The 21,090-nt window shown below is 32.8% G+C and overlaps 4 protein-coding genes, 3 non-coding genes and 1 pseudogene across 9 annotated transcripts; 4 read left to right on the top strand and 4 right to left on the bottom strand.

Moving 5' to 3' along the window:
• Positions 1–104: 104 nt before the first annotated feature.
• On the bottom strand, positions 105–1,024 carry LOC103830699. The gene is made up of 3 exons (XM_009106513.3): positions 678–1,024; positions 521–582; positions 105–401 (listed from the first exon to the last, which is right to left on the bottom strand). Exons 1-3 carry the CDS (start codon positions 769–771, stop codon positions 270–272), a joined length of 288 nt encoding a protein of 95 aa, XP_009104761.1. The 5' UTR covers positions 772–1,024; the 3' UTR covers positions 105–269.
• A 603-nt stretch (positions 1,025–1,627) lies between these two features.
• Positions 1,628–1,702, top strand: LOC117127007. Its single transcript, XR_004449767.1, has one exon. It is a non-coding gene; the product is annotated as a small nucleolar RNA Z267 (small nucleolar RNA).
• Positions 1,703–1,829: 127 nt separating this feature from the next.
• On the top strand, positions 1,830–1,925 carry LOC117127009. The gene has a single exon (XR_004449769.1). It is a non-coding gene; the product is annotated as a small nucleolar RNA R44/J54/Z268 family (small nucleolar RNA).
• Positions 1,926–2,007: 82 nt separating this feature from the next.
• LOC117127021 lies at positions 2,008–2,091 on the top strand. The gene has a single exon (XR_004449781.1). It is a non-coding gene; the product is annotated as a small nucleolar RNA snoR17 (small nucleolar RNA).
• Positions 2,092–4,527: 2,436 nt separating this feature from the next.
• On the bottom strand, positions 4,528–8,742 carry LOC103830700 (transcription factor MYB106). The gene is made up of 3 exons (XM_009106514.3): positions 8,101–8,742; positions 7,102–7,231; positions 4,528–5,342 (listed from the first exon to the last, which is right to left on the bottom strand). Exons 1-3 carry the CDS (start codon positions 8,231–8,233, stop codon positions 4,811–4,813), a joined length of 795 nt encoding a protein of 264 aa, XP_009104762.1. The 5' UTR covers positions 8,234–8,742; the 3' UTR covers positions 4,528–4,810.
• A 5,756-nt stretch (positions 8,743–14,498) lies between these two features.
• LOC103830703 (fucosyltransferase 3) lies at positions 14,499–18,236 on the top strand. The gene is made up of 2 exons (XM_009106517.3): positions 14,499–16,764; positions 16,849–18,236. Exons 1-2 carry the CDS (start codon positions 16,383–16,385, stop codon positions 18,096–18,098), a joined length of 1,632 nt encoding a protein of 543 aa, XP_009104765.1. The 5' UTR covers positions 14,499–16,382; the 3' UTR covers positions 18,099–18,236.
• LOC103831443 lies at positions 18,211–19,438 on the bottom strand (annotated as a pseudogene).
• LOC103830702 (putative pentatricopeptide repeat-containing protein At1g74400) lies at positions 18,211–21,081 on the bottom strand. 3 transcript variants are annotated; one of them, XM_018653200.2, is made up of 5 exons: positions 19,619–21,081; positions 19,205–19,384; positions 18,883–18,966; positions 18,615–18,687; positions 18,211–18,468 (listed from the first exon to the last, which is right to left on the bottom strand). In XM_018653200.2, the coding sequence occupies exon 1, from the start codon at positions 21,021–21,023 to the stop codon at positions 19,620–19,622; it is 1,404 nt and encodes a 467-aa protein (XP_018508716.1). In that variant the 5' UTR covers positions 21,024–21,081; the 3' UTR covers positions 18,211–18,468; positions 18,615–18,687; positions 18,883–18,966; positions 19,205–19,384; position 19,619. The 3 variants fall into 3 exon arrangements, with proteins under 3 accessions (XP_018508716.1, XP_018508715.1, XP_009104764.1); XM_018653199.2 differs by having other exon boundaries at positions 18,578–18,687; XM_009106516.3 differs by having other exon boundaries at positions 18,211–18,687.
• Between the last annotated feature and the right edge of the window lie 9 nt (positions 21,082–21,090).

A 21,090-nucleotide genomic window follows, 5' to 3' on the forward strand; every position in this document is an offset into this window, starting at 1 on the left:
CTCCAATCTCCACCAAATAAAACTAAAACAACAGTAGCTCAGTGGATGACATAACGTTAGCTAAAGTTAATTGCGAAATCGTTTAATTACATAACCCGAAAAAGTGACCTTTCTAGACATGGGTTTCATAAAGTTGGAGTCTTAAAATAATATTTGATATCTTCGCATAGCCTTTTAGATTAAGATTCCATCATGTTAAATCTTGATACATAGCATATAAAATAGTGCTTATTAGTACAATTTTTGTAGGTGCTCTACATTATAATAAATTAGCAATCAGGGCAATATGATCTTGGAGTGTGACGGTTGTTAGCACCTGATCCTGGATAATCGTTAATCTCCTCAACATCCATCAACCTCCGTGTCCTTGTTCTTCTCTTGGGATCGATCTCAATTCGTCTCTAATGAAACCATTCAGACAAACAAACAAAAAATCAAGAACAAGAGTCAAAACACAGAAGAGATACGGTCTTTACTCACATTGTATGCGTTTGTGTATATGTGTGGAGTGGTTTCTTACCAGGTGAGTAGTCTCATTCAATTCTTGTCCTTTGGTTCCATAGCCGATCTGTTTCTCAGTTTCTGTAATAAGCAAGAAGTTAAAGCAAGAAAGAAACATAACAAAGAAGAAGAAACTTGAGGAGGTTAAGAGAGACTGAAGGAGAAGTATTACAGACTTGGAGTAACTAGGACAGGCTTCAATACGATCACAAGAGACAGAACAGCTAAAACCAAGAATGTTCGAAGCTTTAAGAGTTGTCTTCTCGCCATCTTAAAAAAACAGAAGACGTGTTCTGTTTCTGCTCTGTTTCTTCAAGCAAATCTTTGTCCGATATATATATAACACCCATATGTGATCTTTCTTTAAAGATCAGGGTTTATCGTGGAAGAAGATATAAATATTAAAGTAGAGGAGATTGTGGAAATTTTATCACTTTCTTTTGATTTCTACCGTTGATTGTGGAAACAAGCCTTTAGTGTTGGAGACATCACATGATGCTCATCAAAATAAAAGCTCTTCTTATTTTAAGTACTAGTGTTGTATTATACAATACTCACACTGACACACAAGAATATATACAGATCTGTTGAATATCATGTATGTACACACAACATACCTAGACATGTACACTACAAAAACTTGTATGTATTGCTACAGTGATTCAAATTAATGTCTGATCAGAAGTCAGAACATACTAAATGACCTCTTTCGAGTCATTCTGGTTGGTGCAAAATAAAGAAACATTAATGGATTTTGACTCTCTTTTTTTAAAGCTGGTTGATTATGTTATTAGAGGGATTTTAAATTCTTAACTATCTATAAAAACATTTTATCTCTGCACTGTTAAGAGAATATTTGGTTTGGGCCTTTAAAAATTTCTAACGGGTCTTGCATATCTTCATATTCATACAAGGAAGCCCATTCAGATTTGTTAACCTCCTTTTTGACCTAACTTTCGCTCCCTCTGCCTTTTTTTTTATTTAAAGCCATCAGGATTCTACAGAGACAAAACAGAGCAACTTCTCGTGAAACCCTAGTCTTGTCCACTCGAGGGATTTGTAAACAATTTGATCTTTTGTCGTCCATGAGTTTTCGTGTATAGTTCTTTGTTGTTGTTTGATTTTTTGAATGCCTGTGATGGTGTTAAATATACTTTGAGAGCTAAGTCTCCAGGAAAACTAAACTACTCTGAGGCTATTCTTATTCCTCCTTTTTTATCCTCTGCGTCAGTTTAGGGTTGCATTCTTCACTAGTTTTCTTGTTTATAAAGGTACTAGTTGCATATGCGGTAAGTGTTTAGTTTTCTAGTTTATGCCAGTCTTGTGCGAGTGCAAGTGACGATAAAAAGACAGGGACATCAGATTCTCCTTGGGGAAAAGTGTAATGATGATTAACGTCTAAATGGGAATCTCTCTGATGCACTTATATTTTTGAATCTTTGTTTTAATTTAGGCTTGTTAGTTGTGCCTATGATGTATATCTATTGATGTGTTTTCATCAGATTGTATAGTGATGAATTTAATCACAATTGTCACTACCTCTGAGGCATATTATTCTCGTTTTTGCTACTTATATGTTTAAGCCTGGTTATTGCATAGGAAGGGTTGTTTTTGTTGTACCTCAACATTAAACTGGGCTCCAAAAGTTTTAACCGATGTAATAAGTTTTCTTGACTGTATATGAAGGCCGGTTTGCTTAGATTCTATTTCTTACACTCGGTTTTGTTATATGTTGATGTACTTGTCCCTGATGCCGAAGGAGGGTCCATCTCCTCCTCCCAAGACCATTCTATGTTCTGAATCTATTTAAATTGCTTATAATGGATTGAATGCTTGGACAGCAAGAAAGAGAATGAAATCAAGGAATGGAGAGAAAAAGATGGTCACATAAGCTCCAATAATATAGTCGAGTGTTAATAAAAAATGTTTGTTTACTTAATCAAACCATAATGATGTGAATACTACTATTTAACATTTTTTATACATTAGAAAAAGAACAATTCTCTCAAAAAATACTCAAATAATTTATTTTAACCATGTACTTTTACAACAGAATCAAGAACCTATGTTCCGCTTCCGACATTCCGATGAAACACTTCCCTTACTTTCCTCTCAAATTCATCCAAACCCATTCTTCAAAGCCTCTTGATGAAAGTACAAGTGATAATCACAATGGATTGTTATTGGATACGAGCCATACCCTGGAGTCAAAGCACACATCGATTGCAAGATAAAGAATGAAATCAAGAAACAGAGGAGAAAAGAATATCATGGACGCTCTATTATAGTTGGTGTGATTTTTAAATTGGAAAAATTGTCATTTAAATCACGAACTTTTAAATTTGGTTGAAAAAATCATGAACTTTTTATTGTATCATTTAAAGCACTAACTTATCTTGACTAGCAACTTAAAACCTCAAGCTAATTTGACTAAGCACAAACTTTCTAATTTACAATCCTTTGAAGATGAATTCATCATGAAATCGAGACAAAGGTTGGAGAGTTTGTGCTTTTCGATTTCGATTTTGAGAGAATTAGGGATTTAAGTTTTGAGAATTGGGGGTTTTCTAATTTACAAAACGACGTCGTTTTGGTTTAACATAGATTATAAACGGAGATTAACTTCATCTATTCAATCTGTTAACCAAAGTAACGACATTTTAAAATTAGTTTAGTCAAATTAACTTGAAGTTTTAAATTGGTAGTCAAGATAAATTGATGCTTTAGATGGTCCAAGAAAAAAATCATGTTTTTTATAACCAAATTTGAAAAATTCGTGATTTAAAGGATAATTTTCTCATTTAATTTGTTGGTTTGTTATATATAAGAACAAAGATATGATAACTACTATAAGGCCCGGCCCATTAACTGGCAGTGTAAGCCAATGTATGAGCTCGTTTCAAAGATTTCTGGACATGACAATTGGATTTGTATAGATAGCGAATCTTCCACGTCTATAAACATGAACCGAGACTGTCAGAATAGTACGACGAGACGTATCGGGTTGATCTGTTTTGTGATTTCTAACCTCAGCCTTTTTCAGCTGAACCAGAAGAAAAAGGGTAGAAAAATCGAAAAGTTTTCTAAGAAAAAAAACGAAAAAGAACATTTGGCTTGAAAATAACAAAATTTCAAGGGAATAAAATTAGGTCGCAACTATTACGAAAGGATGTGAAACCAGATATGACATTGTAGAGCCCACATCAAATAATTTGAGATTACAAAACTATTAATTGGAAAACTGAATGCAAGAAAATGAGCACAAATAATTATATTCCCCATGTCTACAGATAATTCAGATCTTCAATCATAAGATTTTTTTAAACAGTGTTTTCTTCTTGTCCTCTTACTTACTCTTCTTGTTCAGGATTCAATGTTTAGACTATATAACATTTAAGTCTACAGAAAAATGATCACACGAAGTTTGGTAAAATGTATTAATTATTAAATAATCCAAACAAGTATGGACCAGCGACGCGGAAGCTAGTCCCACGATGATAAATTTGCCACATGCGTTATAAAGATTTTCCGCAATTAGCGTATCAAAGAAGTGGAAACTATTTAGCAGTACTTGTAGTCTGGCATAAATTGTGTCAACACCAAAACACAGAGCTCAAAGATTCAAGCAGAACATGCAAGAACCTATACATTGAATCATATGAAAATGAAAATGATTACCCCCTTTGTCGTAGCTTAACTTTTTATTGGAAGCATACAATCACAGTGAAAATGTTTAATAGAGTTTTCGCAAGACGTTAAACACGATTAAGTAAAAGCAGTAAATAAAAATATGCTTAGTTCAATTTCAGATTTAACATGGCTATAGTCAAGTGATGTAACATAATATATACGTTCAATAGGACACCCATTTTACACTTTAAACTTTTAGATTATTGAAGTAGCATATTTTAACCATGAAACTCAAATGAGATCTGGTGTTTAGATGTTTGATATTTTGATAGATTCACATGATATTATCGTTTTCAAAAAATGTGTTTGGGATCATGTACAGTCTACACATAATAATAAAGTTTCAACAACACACCATTTTGATAAAACAGTCAATAAAGTAATATAGTACTACATAGGCTTCTTTCATTCAAATGGCATGAAATCCCTCCTCAGATAGGCATGTAGGGCTGTAAGCATGTGCAAGAGATAGAGAGAGGTAATCGAACAAAAAAAGAGACAGTCCAAACTCAGAATTATTGACCATGCATGTCATTTATAGTAATAAACTACTAAAGGCACTTGGTTTTTTTCAGGAGTCTCTTTCTCTCATTCGTCACTGATACCAAAAGAAAGAGATTCAAGATAAATCTTGTCCAAGAGTGGGAATTTCGAGGAAAAGGTCAAATTGGTCATCAACCTCAAGACCGAAATCAGATTGGTACATATCGTAAGGCTCGGAAAGCAACTCATATAACGACGTCGTACTGATAAGATTATCATCACTCTCTATGAAACAACCATCAACTTCCTCCTCCTCTTCCTTGCTGCTTATCATCAAGGCATCTTCTTTAACGGCTTGTCTTGGTTCTGATAATATCACATTCTTGATCCTATCGAATCCCTGTTTTCTTGAGGAGATTCCCGTAGCAAGCCTGTTAAGTAGACGTGCGGAGCTTGTTGAGGAAAATGAGGAAGAAGTAGTAGAAGAAGAAGGGGTCAGTGTTGGAGAGGACGTCGTTGAGGAGGAATTAGCTTTCACGTTGACGACAGGCTCATGGGTCATGGGATCGATTCCACTTCTAACGAGTCTTTTCTTAAGACATGAGTTCCAATGATTCTTTATGTCATTGTCTGTTCTGTTTGGCATTTCCTTTGCTATTGCTGCCCACCTTATGTAATATGCATAATTATTTTCACAAAAAAAAATTATGTTAAGCAAAATAAATTTTATGCATAATCATCAGTTTAATTATGAATATAACATGATTATTGATTTATTTAATGTGGCAAGATTAATGTGCACTGGTTTGCATTTAATCACAAATTAGATGATAATCCGCACGCATCGATTGTAAAATGACGAATACAAATGTTGATCTCTTAAATCAATGTATCATTGTTGTTGAAGAATTAACGTATTACCGCTCATTTTAATTATTTTTAAGACTTTATATGCACAAAAAAATTAAGTTTTACGGCTAACATAAATCACCAAAACCAGATTGACAACCTCAATTATAAAATGACTAAAGAGAACTAAGTTTTCTGCTCTCGATTTTTTTACTTTTGATTCTCCACAAGTGATTTCATTTTCTACCTCTATAAAATTGTGATTTCGTTCTCATTTATATTTCACTAATATGAGTTTAGTTTCTTTTTTTAACTTATGTTGTGAATTCGGTAAATTACATTAGTGTTAATTTAAAAAGATGGACATCTATGAAAATTAGTTCCACACCAGATACATATCCAAGAATCAAATTTTTGAAGAAAATTACCGACAAATTCTATTCACAGGTTAGTGTTCAAATCTAATATATCAAGCAGTTATAAAATATAAGTGCAGACTCGAAATATAAATGTCTGACTAGTATATATTCATCAGTTCTGTATAAAAAGCATCTAATTCTATAAAAACAAAACAAATTACTTATTTTATTAACCAAATTTTTTTAAGATTTAGTTACTTAACAGTATAACGATAAAATATATATATTTATCATTCTAGCATATGTAAACTATGTATAAACTAAGGACTGTTTGATTTATTAAATGATAAACCATATAACTTATAATAAATAGTTTAAATATCTTATTCTTGCTATTATAATAGCTAGATATAGGGTATTAGGAAGAAATAAATTTTAGACAAATGATCAAATTTCTCATTCTTCGAACAAACTCAAAAAGAGGTGATTGAAATCTTGACATGATATTTCAGTAAAAGCTTTTTAAAATAAAAATCAAGACTAAATTATTTAATCTGAATGAAAAGATATATATAGTGCTTCCAATATTAAAAATCACTTCAATTTGAAGAAGTGTATTTTTGTGATTGTCATGATCAAATAACATATTAAAAACCACCTATTTAAAAAATAATTTGTATACATAAAAGTATATATATTAGAGTAAACACATAAATCAGAACCAATATTTTTTTATATTTAAAATCATATTTTTGATAAAGAAATCAAAAAAATTATTTTATTTACATTATATGGTATATAATTAAACTTTAGTGATATTTACATATATATATATATATAATATGTTTTAATAAAAATATTTATGGTTGACACTTCCTACTCATATAATTTTATTAACATTTGTATATTTGCTGTAACAAATATTTTAACCGTTAATCAAAAAACTTTTAATGTGAGATTTTTGAATGCAAATTTCAAAACTAAAATATTAGATCTCAATAATTTTTCAATGAAAATTTTAAAATTAATCATATTAGATAATTCCGTAGCTTTTATTTACGGAAGTAATTGAAAATATTTTTTTGTATATTATTAATCAATTTGATAGTTAGTTTACCAACTTATTTTCTAAAAAATTTAAAAATTATCATAGTCATGACACATAGATACAAAAATATATTGTAATGATCTATGATTAATATATAGAGGATTTAATCACCTGTTACCAAGAAGGGAATGAAATTTGATGATATCTTCTTCCTCCTGAGGAGTGAACTTGCCTCTTTTAATTCCCGGCCTCAAATAATTTAACCACCTTAATCTACAACTCTTTCCACATCTTTGCAGACCTTTTTTCATTTTGAGAAAGAAAATAATATATATCAGAAAATGAGGGGAGATTATTACTTTAATATAGTGGCAAACAAAGAACTTACAAAAGAAAAATATAAACTTTTTCATCCATCAGACAAAAAGGAGAAAACGCAATCACATAAACTTTCTGATTTTGTAAATTAGGCTATAAATATTTCTAATATCTATTACTTTACACTCTTGAAGACTGAATAATAATAATAATATATCATGATAAAAGTAATCAGGATAATACTTGGCTTTCATGGGTTCCTTTTTTTTTTTTGTGAAATGGCTTTCATGGGTTCACATATTGCATTATGGGTGATATATCATCACATCGACCCAATCTGGTTGAAGGTCCAACAAGTTTATCAATATAATAATCTAATAAATCTCATCTACACAATAATTTTGTAAAATGGTTTACAAACATCTTTACGGTGAATTAAATTTCATGTGCTCTCTCTCTCACACACTAATAATACACTCCAAAAAGAATAGAAAACTTTTAAAAATCTCTATATATTTTAAAATAATAAAATCCGTATATATATATATATTTCCAAATATGTTTCTTTTTGTCACAAAAATCTTTTAAAATATATGTATATATGGATTTTTGTTGATAATCTCTTACTCTAGTGAAATGGATAGCTGATAAAAAAATCTCTTCAGACGATGGAATATGATCAATGATTGAGAAAATTTAGAACCAACAAAAAATAATCAAAACATACTCAAAAGAAAATCTCCGGTCCGATAGAAACTGGAATTTAGAGATCCTAGCTTTGAAAGAGACACAAACATATGTGGTCCGTACACAATGTATGCATATGTATAGAGTGTAAGTATAGATTTATACCGGCTCTCTTAGGCATAGCACGCCAGTCCCCAAGACCGTATTCGTTGATGTAAGCGACGAGCATCCTGTCTTCTTCCGCCGTCCACTCTCCTTTTTTCAAACCCTCGTCGTCGTACCAAGTCGTCCTCCCCATTTTATTTCCGGTAAACTAATCAGATCCCGTCACGTATCACTTCTCTCAGGTCAATTCTAGCCCAACGTGAAGTAAGATGATGATGGTGATGACTGAGCTTGAGAACAAGTGAATTATTGATTACTCTTACTATTTATTTATTTATTCAAGAGACTTTAAATATATATGTGAGGCTCTTTGACACTCTCGCTTAATATAGAAGTAGAATGGTCTTTTCTAGAGTGAGTCTATGTATATATATAATAGTCCCTCATTTTTGCTTTTGCTCTTTTAAAATTATTTTCAGCTGTTGAATACATATATTTTTATCTTGATGCTGAAATATCTTTTTCAATTTTATCACTCGTTGATATGTTGTTTTCAATTAGTATAAGTATTCGGAATATGTAAACATGATTTTTCCAAGAGGTTAACTCACACATATAGCGCATTCAAAGCACGTGATGCAAATCATTATTCCCAAAGAATAACGCTAGGTTCCTCATTTTTTTTTTATTTATAGCATGATCCTTTAAATCTTGAATATTATTATTTCATACCTAAATAATATTTTAAAATAATACAAAAATAAATATGATATTCCATAAGAGATTATTTAATAATTTTACATAAAAATTGCATAAAATAATAAAATAGCAAACTAAACATAAAAATATAAAATAAATATAACATAAAATAAGTGATTTAATAATCTGGTCAATCATTTTTGGAACTGTCGTATTGTCCAAATAATGAAAATGTCCAATTTTAAAATATTTCTTTCCCAATTAAAAATTCATGGATAAAAACTCATTATTCATTATGAAATGCTTCAGTAGAATATTTGTGAGAAAAAATATTCTAATACGTATTATTGAACCAAAATATTTTATCTTATATATATTTATGATTTATTGTACTTCTGATAAAAATGTTTAATTTAAATAAATTATATTGTGTGGATGTTTTATAAACATAAGATATTAACGGTTAATTTATAATTTTTTTTGTAAGTCAAAGGTGTTTGTAACAATTATTAATTAAATAAATAGAATTATTTTAAAATATTTATTTTTGGAGTAGAAACTGGAATAATACATTAGAGTAAAACTTTACCTGAAAATTTTAGAGATGTTCTAAATTCCGATCAGCCTATCTCTGTACCTGAAAATTTAATAGATTAACAAATTGCTTAGTTTATTTTGATTATTTATTTAGGACAGAACTGCCTTTGATTATCTTTTACTCGTCCTGCAATTTCCCCATCGTTTGCTAATACATCTTTGAATATGTGTGAAGGACGACTTTTTTTGAATATGTGTGAAGGACGACTAATATAAATATTTTGGGGGTTGATATTGTCTTTCAATTTTGAGCGATACCGTCTAAACCACTTGTACTTTATTTTCCACAAGTCGGTTAATACCATACTTTAGTTTTCTGATCTTTGTTATTGACTTTGATATCAAAAGTCTTTGCAAACACCAAACTGATATTCCTTTTTTTTTTTTGATCAAACACCAAACTGATATTCCAAGACTACCATATATCTATATTTATTTGCATAAGATTTACCCCTCAATAAAGGAATTCATAATGATTTTATAAAATCATGTTTACAGTTGTATCCCAAAACACTTGGTTACAGCAAAAAAAAAAAACATATTGGTACGAAACATAATTTGACGGTTATCTGTCTAATAGCCTCAGAAAAGCAAAGCCGACCTAGCATCATAAAGGTTTTGTTCGTGATATCAGCATCCAGACTATGTAACTCACTGAATTTATCTTTAGAGGTTCGAGATACATGAAATAAAAATTTGCTAAACATTACACTTATCCAAGTTTAACTTTATACTTCTAGAAACTGATAAAATATAGCTATGCAAATTATTGTTAAACTATGAAAAGAAAGTTGTTGTGCTCGCAGAACCGGAGTCCATATATGTAGTTATGTACCCGACTACTGACATGGTACAAAACCTTAGACCATGCGTATGTTCGTTAATCCGTTTTCACATAGCTCATTCATTTGGTTTTTTCCATCTCTCTAAAATTTTATCATTGTTTTGTTGTTTTCACCAAACAGAAGTATAGGTATACCATGCTGCTAACCAAATTCTCATGATTTCTTATAGTCTATTCCGATTTCACCTTTTGTTTTCGTTTTAAAATGTTTGACGGGTATTTATGGCATCACCTTTTGTTTTCGTTTTAAAATGTTTGACGGGTATTTGGCGAATGCCATAATTTATCTTATCGACAGATTGGTAGACATGGTTTACCTTAGGTGCGAAAACCACTAGTCCTGCAATCTTCAAATGTCCGTCTACTAGACAAGTCAAAGCTCTCTTGCCTATCCTCAGAAGCTTTGTGAACACTTTTGAGTGGACTAGGCTAGAAGAAGAAGCTTGGAGATAGCAAATACACGAGAGGAGAATGAAGTGACTAGGTGGGAAACTTCTGAGGACAAAGCTCCTCACCGATCCATTACTCATGTGTGTCATTTTGATAGTTCTTGGGTCTTGCCATATGTTGCCATGTTGGATCCCCATAATAGATTCATATGCATTGAGACCTTCAAATATGGAAATTTTCAGCTAGACTTGAAGGGGTCATGACGATGGTTATCTCCTTTACAAAATCTTTTATAGTTCTCGACCAAATTTTCTGAATTGTATAAATAACTTCGATATTGATATTCCAAAATTATCACGTGTGACATGTCTATTATTTGTTGTGTACAATTTACACCTTGGTAGACAAATCAGCTTATTTTTACAAAATTCAAAACTTGTAGAAACAACCATTTACCATTTTATTACATTTACAACTAAATTTCAAAGGAACTTGTCTCTTATGTTTTATACCATACTATTCACTTGTTTAGTTGCTCAAGCACGACAGGGAATAAAGTACGTCCGAGTGAATGCACACACATTTGGTAAGTACTCCATTTGTTTACAGTAATAGCTGCTTTCAGATTTTATAAATTTATAGAAAATGTTAGTAATGATTCTTCTATTTAATCTCTATTTAAACCAATAACTTAATTTGAAAACTGAAAAATATGAAACATTTAGAAATATATTTTTTTCTCAAAAACATTTGTCAATGAAAATTGAAAAACAGAAGGAATATTAAATATGCTACCATTATGAAGATAGCATAACTAATAACAGTAACACTTTTCTTTTCTTTTCAAAAATAAAATAAAGAACTAATAACAGTAACAAACTATTGAAAACAGCATAATATGTGTGGCTACGGGCTAGTTAACCTTTAACCTTTCTTTTGTGAGGTGTGCGGCGGCAACTATTCCAAAAAATGAATTTATTACATTCACATTTTGTTTTTAATTTTGATTATAATTTCATAATTTTTAAAATGGCAAAATAAAAGAAAATGTCAAGAATGAAAAATGGTCCCTTCACTGCCAAAATATACACTGACCCTCTTTCGAGTCCTCACTTGATTTGTGAACCTCTTTTTCTTGGATTTTGTATCGACGTGGTTCGTAGATTTTATATGATCTTTAGTTTTTTTTAAAACTAATTATACACTATTTTAATAATACGAATATGGAATTCTGTCTTTTGTGTGCTCGATACTCGCTTCATTTCTTTCAGACAAAACCATTAACGTTGCTGAAAGTGATGACTTGTTCTTTTATGAAATGCACAAGGAAAAATATCAATGAGCATGATGTTATTCCTACCTCGATTTAAAATCTAATGAAATATCTTTGAATTCAAATTACTTAACAGACCAAAACTCGTCTACCATTAGACCATCATTGTGTAGTAAAATTTTAGTATTGTTTTAATATTTTGTTTGCGTATATATTCGGATGGTAAATGTGTTTATTTGTCGGAATTAAACGTTAATATTCGTGGGCCACACGGTTTCTTCTGACTCATATCTTTATGTGAGATGTGACTGAATTCAATTCACGATGGTTGTTTAGTCTACAAACTCTACTAGTCTGTGTAGCTCTCGAATCCGCGTTTCTAAAACGCGCATTTCTCTTGGACACTTATGCTTATAATTGTGTACTTTTTTCTCTGTGATTTTTATACTCAAATGCTAATTCTTTGTTGCGATATCATTTTTAATATATCATGTTTATATTGTTAGGGATGACATGCATTTCTGAGTGACTCAACCATATTATGTAGGATTTTATATTGGCGTATACAACCAATTACATCACCTCTAGTTTAGTAGTTTATAGTTTTTCATTTTACGTAGTCCATAACCTACTATTGACAAAATAATATTTCTTTTTTGGTAAATTTTGACAAAATAATATGTTAACCAGTGCATACGTTGAGCAATTCTTGCTTTTAACAGGGCTTTTAAATTTTTTTTTTGTCACAAACAGGGCTTTTAATTACCCAATGAAACTATAAAACAAACTCAAATACATATACCGTCAGATGATATTGCGTCACGGTGCCATACTTAAACACATACTCGCAGTCACTGGCAGATGTACACTAACCAAGGAGGTGGCACTTGCCACCATGAAAATTTCAAAATTATATGATATATCCAAATTTTAATTATTTTCCTCTACTAAATATTAATCTTTCTGTTTTTTAATACGTTATGTTTTAGAAGGTTTTTGATGTTTCAAATTATTTGATGTTTGGACATTTCAATGTTCAATGTTTACTTTAACTTTCTTGAAAACTGTTCAACCAATAGTATTTTACTGTTTTTTTATGATTGGTTCAATTAGTTATAAATTATATTTTAATAATATTTTTTTTTTAAAGTAATTTTTTTAATTTGTGTGCTTTTAGTCATGACATCAAGTATTATGAGTGAAGTATTTTTAGCTATATTTTTAAAGTTTATGTATGATCTGACTCCAAAAAAAGAATAATTCTTCATCCGCTACTGCTCCAATACCAACAATAATAAAATGAGATGGTCATGACTGTGAGCGTTTAAATCTTTATAAATAATTTCCTTTGAGTCTGTTTTATATATGTATTTTAAAAAAAAATCGGAATTTATTTATTATCTAGGTTTTTGAAGGTCTAAATTTACTTATTGTATGGGTTGTAGGATATTTAATGTCATTCTACCTTTTTTTTTGTTATGAAAAAGTGATATGGTGATTTTAATTGTTAGATCTTTTTCTTACCTTTAAAATAATCAATATATGTTTAGTTAAATCATTTTCAATTTAAATAACTTTACAATAACTAAGAATATGCCAATCATTTTAATCATTTTTAACCCACTTAAAATATGTCTAAGCGACACTTTTGTGAAATAGAGAAAATATATTGAATAATTACGTTTGAGTATCTAAAAATTCAGGGTGCTTATTCTTTGAGTTTTATCATATATCAGAAATATTTGATATAAATCCATTTCATACGATTAAACTCAGCTACATGTTATCATAAAATGATAATAAACAACTTTATAAAAAAGTCATGTTATCATAAAATGATAATAAACAACTTTATAAAAAAGTGACTTATCTTAATATGCCTACAGAAAAAGCGATTTATCTTAATATGTTTACAGAAAAATTGATATCATGGTCTGGTGCATGGCCGGTATTTGGCAAAGCCAAATAAAACATTCGTCTCAGTTTTTTTTTATCAGAACTTACATAGACAAATCAAATATTTCTGATATATTTACTAAATTTTCTACGTCCCGAAATTTTTTTTATTGAAATATTTATCAAATCGTCTTTTTCTAATATATTTACTAAATCGTTGATATATTTACTAAATCTTTCCCAAATTTATAATAAAAAAGTTTTTATTGAAATATTTCCTAAATTATCTACAACCTTTAAAATCTCAGAACCAGCCCTGGTCGGGTGTTCACAGCACACATATTCACGATTAACTATACTCCCTCCGTTTTTTAATATAAGTCGTTTTACAGCTATGCACGTAGATTAAGAAAACCATTAATTTCTTATATTTTCTAAACAAAAACATCATTAATTATTTACCTAACCACAATTCAACCAATAGAAAAATAGAAGATATATTACCATTGGTCATACAACATTAATTATTAATAAATTTTACATAGAAAACCGAAAACGACATATAATTTGGAACAAAAAAGTTTCTCTAAAACGACTTATATTAAAAAACGGAGGGAGTATTTATTACATTTATGATGGACAGTCTTTGTTTTTTGTTTTTTTCTTTAACACCGATGGACAGTCTTTGTAATACTCAAACCTACAATGGAAAGCTCTACTTGATTTCACTAAATTTTTACATCAATCAATCTGCATAAACTACATCAAACAATTATGTTCAAACTGAACTTTCAACCTAATATTAAAGCATTAAACCTTTTAACCATTAAATCAAAGTCTTCTACAAGTCAGAGTCAATCCAAGTCCCCTGAAAATCTCTATTTCATAGACTAGAAAAAAGAAGAAAAGCAAAAAATATTGTTTCAAACTCCCACACGAACATTGGTTAAAATGAAATGGTACATGTTTATTAATTACATTTCCCAGGTGCTTAAATAACTTGTTTCCTAACACAGGATTTGAAAAACAGATGGATTCTTTTTTGTTTCTTATTGTAATAAAGTTGAAAATTCTCACATAGCAACAAAGTATTTTAAACTTTTCCGGTCCCAGATATTTAAATTACTGACGTAACCTGCAAGGAGATTGGCACCCATCATGTGTAAACGCGTAAGGTAATAACTTATTACGTTTCACTATCAATGTTCAATGATACTACGGCCTTTTTCCATATAATCCGTCAGTGAAATTAAATGAGATATTAAAGCAGATCGGATGAGATTAAACACTTAAACAAGATCGTACTTTTCTTTATCGTAAAAATAGCACTCCCTCTGTTCCGGAGCAAGATGTTTTAGATTTTTTATTTGTTCCACAAAGATAAATTTTTTATATGTTTAAGATACTTTTTATATGTTTAAGAAACATTAAATGAAAATATTTGAATGTATTAAATTTCACTGGTGAAAAGTTATTGGAAAATGTATAATAAAGGAAAAAAAATTAAATTATAAACATTTATTAAATTCTTAATAAACGTGAACACTTTAGAAAATTTTATTTTCGGCAACAGAGGGAGTAGTAGTTTCTTCACTTACTTGGAAGTTAAACTAACTGTTTAACATAATATTTAAGAAAAATAGGAGTACTTGTTTTTGTTAAACTTTTTGAAATTATATAATCTAATGTTATTTGTTATTAGAAATGTAACCGGGAGTTATCCTATTAACCGGGAGTGATTCTACCAATTAAAACCAAACAGTGTATATGTATGGATGAGAAAGAAGGAATGATTAATTAGGTTTCCACAAAAGATAAATTATATGCTATCTCAAATATGAGTTTTCGCCCGCGTTAAAAATCACAAACCATCGAAAGCTAGGGAGAGGAACTTGTCATCCACGCTCGACATTTTCTGTTATAAATTACCTTCATAGTTGTTTATATAAGGGTGTTCAAAAAGAGTTGTTTATATACGTTGTTTACATTAGATAACATTTCATAGTTATTTATAGCGTGTAAGTTAAAGTTCTCCACACTCTTCTAACGTCTTCAACTAGCTATTACAACTAATGAAGTTTTTTTCTTTCACGACTAATGTAGTTTTTACCCCGGTTCACTTAGCTCGTGGATCTCAATCCGACGATGATGTGTTAATTATGAGGTATAAAGACTACTAACTATGCAATCTAACTATGTAATCACTACGTGATTTTTTCTATGTTTTATCCTTACTCATACGGTATCGGAAATGATGGTTCAATAGATCACTGATCATTTACGTTTTCTAACACCTTCAACCATTGTATCCATCCATCAACGTATAACATGGATTAAAATGATATATCTGCAAGTGTACAACATATACATCTAATCTTTTAAAATATTAATTTCTAGCTTGCACAAATTCTCTGACCAGGAAATCTAGATTTTCTCCCCATATTAATTGTAAAACTGTGTTAGCCTAATTGAAAATCACGAAACAAGACAATTAAAATTTTAGATGATGCAAATAAACAAGATATCAAGTATATGAGACTTGTCCCAATTTTAGATGGTAATGCTCAGTAAAATCGTAGCAAAAGCTTGTCGTTGTCTCTGCCACGTACTCATTGTTTATCTCTGTTCTCTGAAACACATCACATGATGACTTCATCCGATCTCTGTCTTCACTCCACACTCCACACTCCACCACCAACGCTGTTTTCAAGTCTTGCTACTCACTTTAAACTCCAACCCGGTTTTCACCTCACGTCTTTCTCTCTGTCTCACCATATGAAGCGGGGCAAGAAGAGCTCCGATGCGGGTGAACCCGTGACCAACCCAGACACTCGAACCGGGTCTAGCCAAGCGGATGCAGTGAAACCAAGTTTGAGCTCCATGAAATCGATGGGTCTGCTTCTTGCTGTTCTTCTGGTTGCTTCGGTTATGTTTTCTCTGTCGGTGGTACTCAGAGACCCACCTTCTGATGATGTTGTGGAGAGTGTTGCAGCTTCTAGGGTTCTTCAGCTCAGATTCCACCAAGGTAAAAAGCTTTGATTCTCACTCTCACTTCTTTGCAAGAATGTTGCATTTAGTAAACACTCTTTGGTGGCTTTATGAGTTTCAGCTAGTGAATCAGACGGTGGGTTAAGCGAGAAGAAGGACAATCTTGTCCCTGGTTTCGATAAAGAATCATGCTTGAGCAGGTATGAGGCGAGTTTATATCGAAAGGAATCGACTTTTAAGCAATCTTCTTACCTGGAATCTAGATTCAATAGATACCAAGATCTTCATAGACGGTGTGGACCGTTTACTACTTTCTATAACTCAACATTTGACAAACTCAAGTTGGGAGATAAGTCTGATGGTGGAGTCTCTGGTTGTAGTTATGTGATATGGTTGAACTCTGACGGCGAGCTTGGAAGTAGGATGCTCAGTCTAGCTTCAGCTTTTCTTTATGCTCTCTTAACCGACAGAGTTTTACTAGTGGAACAAGGAGCTGAGATGGCTGATCTTTTCTGCGAGCCGTTTCCATCCACTTCTTGGTTTCTTCCCTCAGAGTTTCCGCTCAATGAACAACAGTCTCTTCTTCACCATCTTGTTCTTGATTCCAGTGACCAACAAAAGCTGGAGAGTCAAGCTTTGTTTAACGAGACACCGTGGTTGATCATGAAAGCAGATGGTTACTTTGTCCCATCACTCTTCTCCATCTCTTCATTTGAGCAGGAACTTGAAAAGCTCTTCCCGGTTAAAGAAACGGTTTTTTACTTCTTGGGTCAGCATCTCTTTCACCCAACTAATGTAGTCTGGGGTCTCATCACACGATACTATCACGCTTATCTTGCTAGAGCTGATAAAAGAATAGGAATCCATATTGAGGTCTCTGATACTAGCAATGATCAGTTTCAGCGTTTAGTAGAACAGATTCTAGCTTGTGGGGTTAGACATGAGCTGCTTCCTGAAGTAGACAAAGAGAGACATCTCCCTTCAAGCCAAGTTATAAGCCGAAAATCAAAGGCAGTGTTCATCTCATCTTCTTCTTCTCCAGGGTACTTTGAGAGTATCAGAGACGTGTACTGGGAAAACCCGACGGTGACGGGAGAGATACTCAGTGTTCACAGGCCTAGCCGCAAGGAATACCAGAAAACTCAGAGGAACATGGAGAGCAGGAGAGAGTGGACTGAGATTTACCTTCTAAGTTGTTCTGATGTGCTGATGGTCACAAGCCCCTGGTCCTCACTTGTGGAGGTAGCTCATGGTCTTGGAGGGTTGAAGCCATGGGTATTGAACGGGACTGATCATGACTCTTTTTGTACGAGAGCAAGGTCAATGGAGCCCTGCTCCCAAACGCCAAGGTCCCATGGCTGTAAAAATTAAGAGATGAGTAGTATTATTTTCTGTACTAGGTGTTGTGAGGTCATGAGTTTCAGATTTTCCCAATAGACACGTAAGGTATATTAAGAATCAACTTAATGTATGAATGCATAACTTGATCAAGTTCTCTATATTTTTCAACATATCTGTAGGTGTTAGTTATTATTCATGTCTACAATAGTATACATTCAAAAGTAGAAACCTATGGAGATGCTTAAGTTGCAATATTAATAAATAGAGATTGAAATTAATAAATCTCCACAATGATGCATTCTCTAACGGCCTGTCTGAAGAGCCATTTATCAACACAAACCAGGTGAAACGTGTGATCGCATCTCGGTAAGCTTTGTGTGATTTCACCTGTCTTCATGTCCTGTAATATTCAAATGGTGTGAGATGAACAAAGGGCCATTTTAAGAAGTTTGATCAGTTGGTATCAACGAATGGAACAGAAAGTTTGATCTGCCTCTTGGTCATCTCACTTGACATTATAGCATGGTAGTTTCCTTAACGAGTCACCTGATAAGCCTCTGCGTTTCAATTCATCATAAACATCATCCCGCTCTTCATAGCTTACATCAGAAATTCTTAACTGCAAAAAGTAGAAAAAACTACTCATAGACGACAAAGGAACGTAAGTGTATAAAATTCCCTTCAAATACTTGAGAAGTCTGCAATCATGTTCACATAATATAGCAGTAGTTCTTTTTAATGTCCTCTCAATAGTGGAATTTCTGAGAACAGTTTCAAACTATACACACGCAGATGAGATCAGATAAAATAGAACCTGCGAGTGGTGTGTATTTAACATTCTCGACATAAGTTGTTCATCTACTAGTCTCTCACGAAAGAGTTGCTCTACAAAATCAGCCTGTATCCAAAACAAAACAAAACAAAAGTCAAATAAATGACTAAGCCATTATGTCACTCCATAACTGTGATGGTCCACCAGTAACATGTCAAAGCTATGTCATTATATCTTTCACCAAACTCTTCTCTCTCAAAAACCTTCTCCATCTCGACACTAAAGTCAGTAGAAAAACTCCAAAACCTAATTCCTATATACTTGACAAACGTGTAAGATTGCTCAGATTTATTTTAAGACTAACCATAGATGATGGACCCCTTGATCCTGATAGCTCTAAATACCACCAGTAGGCACGAGAAGCCTCCAACACTGAGAAAAGCTCCAGCTACAGCTGCCAAGTGCAGGCCCACGGAGGACTCCATACTATGCAGCTCTGCCTGCCACAGCACCAGCCAAATCTCTTGTGTAAGCTCAGCTCAACCTACAAGTGAGCAAAGAACAAGAATAATTTACTAATCAAATAAAAAGAAGACATGACCCGGGTCAGATGAATTAAAGTTATATTAAAATTTAGATTCAACAATGGTGAACAAGTAAGGGGACCAAAATTTCTTAGTTGAAGTGAATGGGATTTGATGAATATATACTGGAAAAAGAACATTGAGATTCACTTGAAACATAACAATTTCAATCAATACATAGCACACTTTTATACCTCAACAACTGGAGTCAAAATTCCCCACATCAGAATCATAACTTGTCATACAAGCAACTAAACACCTCAAAACCTCACTAATCTCTCCCACCATTAGCTTCCCATCATCATCACCACCCCCTGAAACAAACTCAGCGATAATGTTTCCCATCTCAATCCAGCTTTTCCCAGGCTCCCTTCTCTTCCTCACACGATCCCTCATTCTCACTTTCTCATCCCACATTCCTTTCGCCGCGTAGATATTCGACAGCGCAACATAATCCCCAACATGATCACTATCCAACTCAAAGATCCGTCTCTGAGCTTCTTCCCCGAGCTCAACATTCCCCTGAAGACTGCAAGCACCAAGCAAGGTTCTCCAAATCACCGCGTTTGGCTTTACAGGCATCTGACTTATGAACTCATGAGCATCCTTCAAACGCCCTGAACGACAAAGCAAATCCACCATACATCCGAAGTGAGCTTCTCTAGGTTTCAGATTGTAATCCTCAACCATGCTCCTGAAATGTCGTTTCCCTTCTTCCACTAAACCACCGTGACTACAAGCCATCAAGACGCCAATGAAAGTCACATCGTTCGGAGACACAGATGAATCTTGTCTCTTCATTTTCTTGAAGAGTTCCAATGATTCTTGAGCTTGACCGTTTAAAGCATACCCCACGATCATAGACGTGTAAGTAGTCACATCTTTTCTCACTGTTTCATCAAAGACTCTCCTCGCTTTCTCAACATCCCCAGCTTTTACATACATGTTGAGAAGTGAGTTTCTCAGAGTTAAATCCATACCCAATCTTCGTTTCCTCTTGATGCTCTGCGAATAAATCCTTTCTCCCATCTGCACCGCACCGAGATCAGCACAAGCCGATAAAGCCACAGTCACAATCACTTCATCAAGCTCAATTCTTTCCTCTTCCATTAGTCGAAACATCTCAAGAGCTTGCACACTTTTGTCATTCTCAGCGTAAGCTGTAATCATAGCCGTCCACAAGACTACGTTTCGTTTCTCAGGCGTTTCGTCGAACATCTGGCGTGCACTAGAGATATCACCTGCGGTTGAGTAAAACCCGACAAGGGATGTCTGAATTTGGATTATGCTATGAAACCCAAGTTTCCTTACAAGAGCGTGGATCTGTTGGCCCATAAAGGAGTGACCTTTATGAGCTGACGATGAAGCTTTAATGGCGAACAAGACAGAGAAACTGTCTATGAAACGAGGGCTTTCTCTGTATCGTTGTTTGAAGTTTAAGAGAGCTTTGATTGGCTCTCCTGATTCAAGATAATGCTTCAAGGTGTGATTGGACTTAAGCGAGTTCGTATGGTAATGAAGTAGAAGAAAGGAATCAAATTTGTTGATCACTGGTCTAGATGAAGTCGCAGACGAAAGATGCCGTAAGATAGACGTCATCGTAGACCTATGGCTGCGTCTAAAATTTAGATTTTAACGGTTTAAAGTAAGGAGGTGGCGCGTAACT

The sequence above is a fragment of the Brassica rapa genome, chromosome A07, assembly GCF_000309985.2.
Source record: "Brassica rapa cultivar Chiifu-401-42 chromosome A07, CAAS_Brap_v3.01, whole genome shotgun sequence".
Classification (NCBI taxonomy): domain Eukaryota; kingdom Viridiplantae; phylum Streptophyta; class Magnoliopsida; order Brassicales; family Brassicaceae; genus Brassica; species Brassica rapa.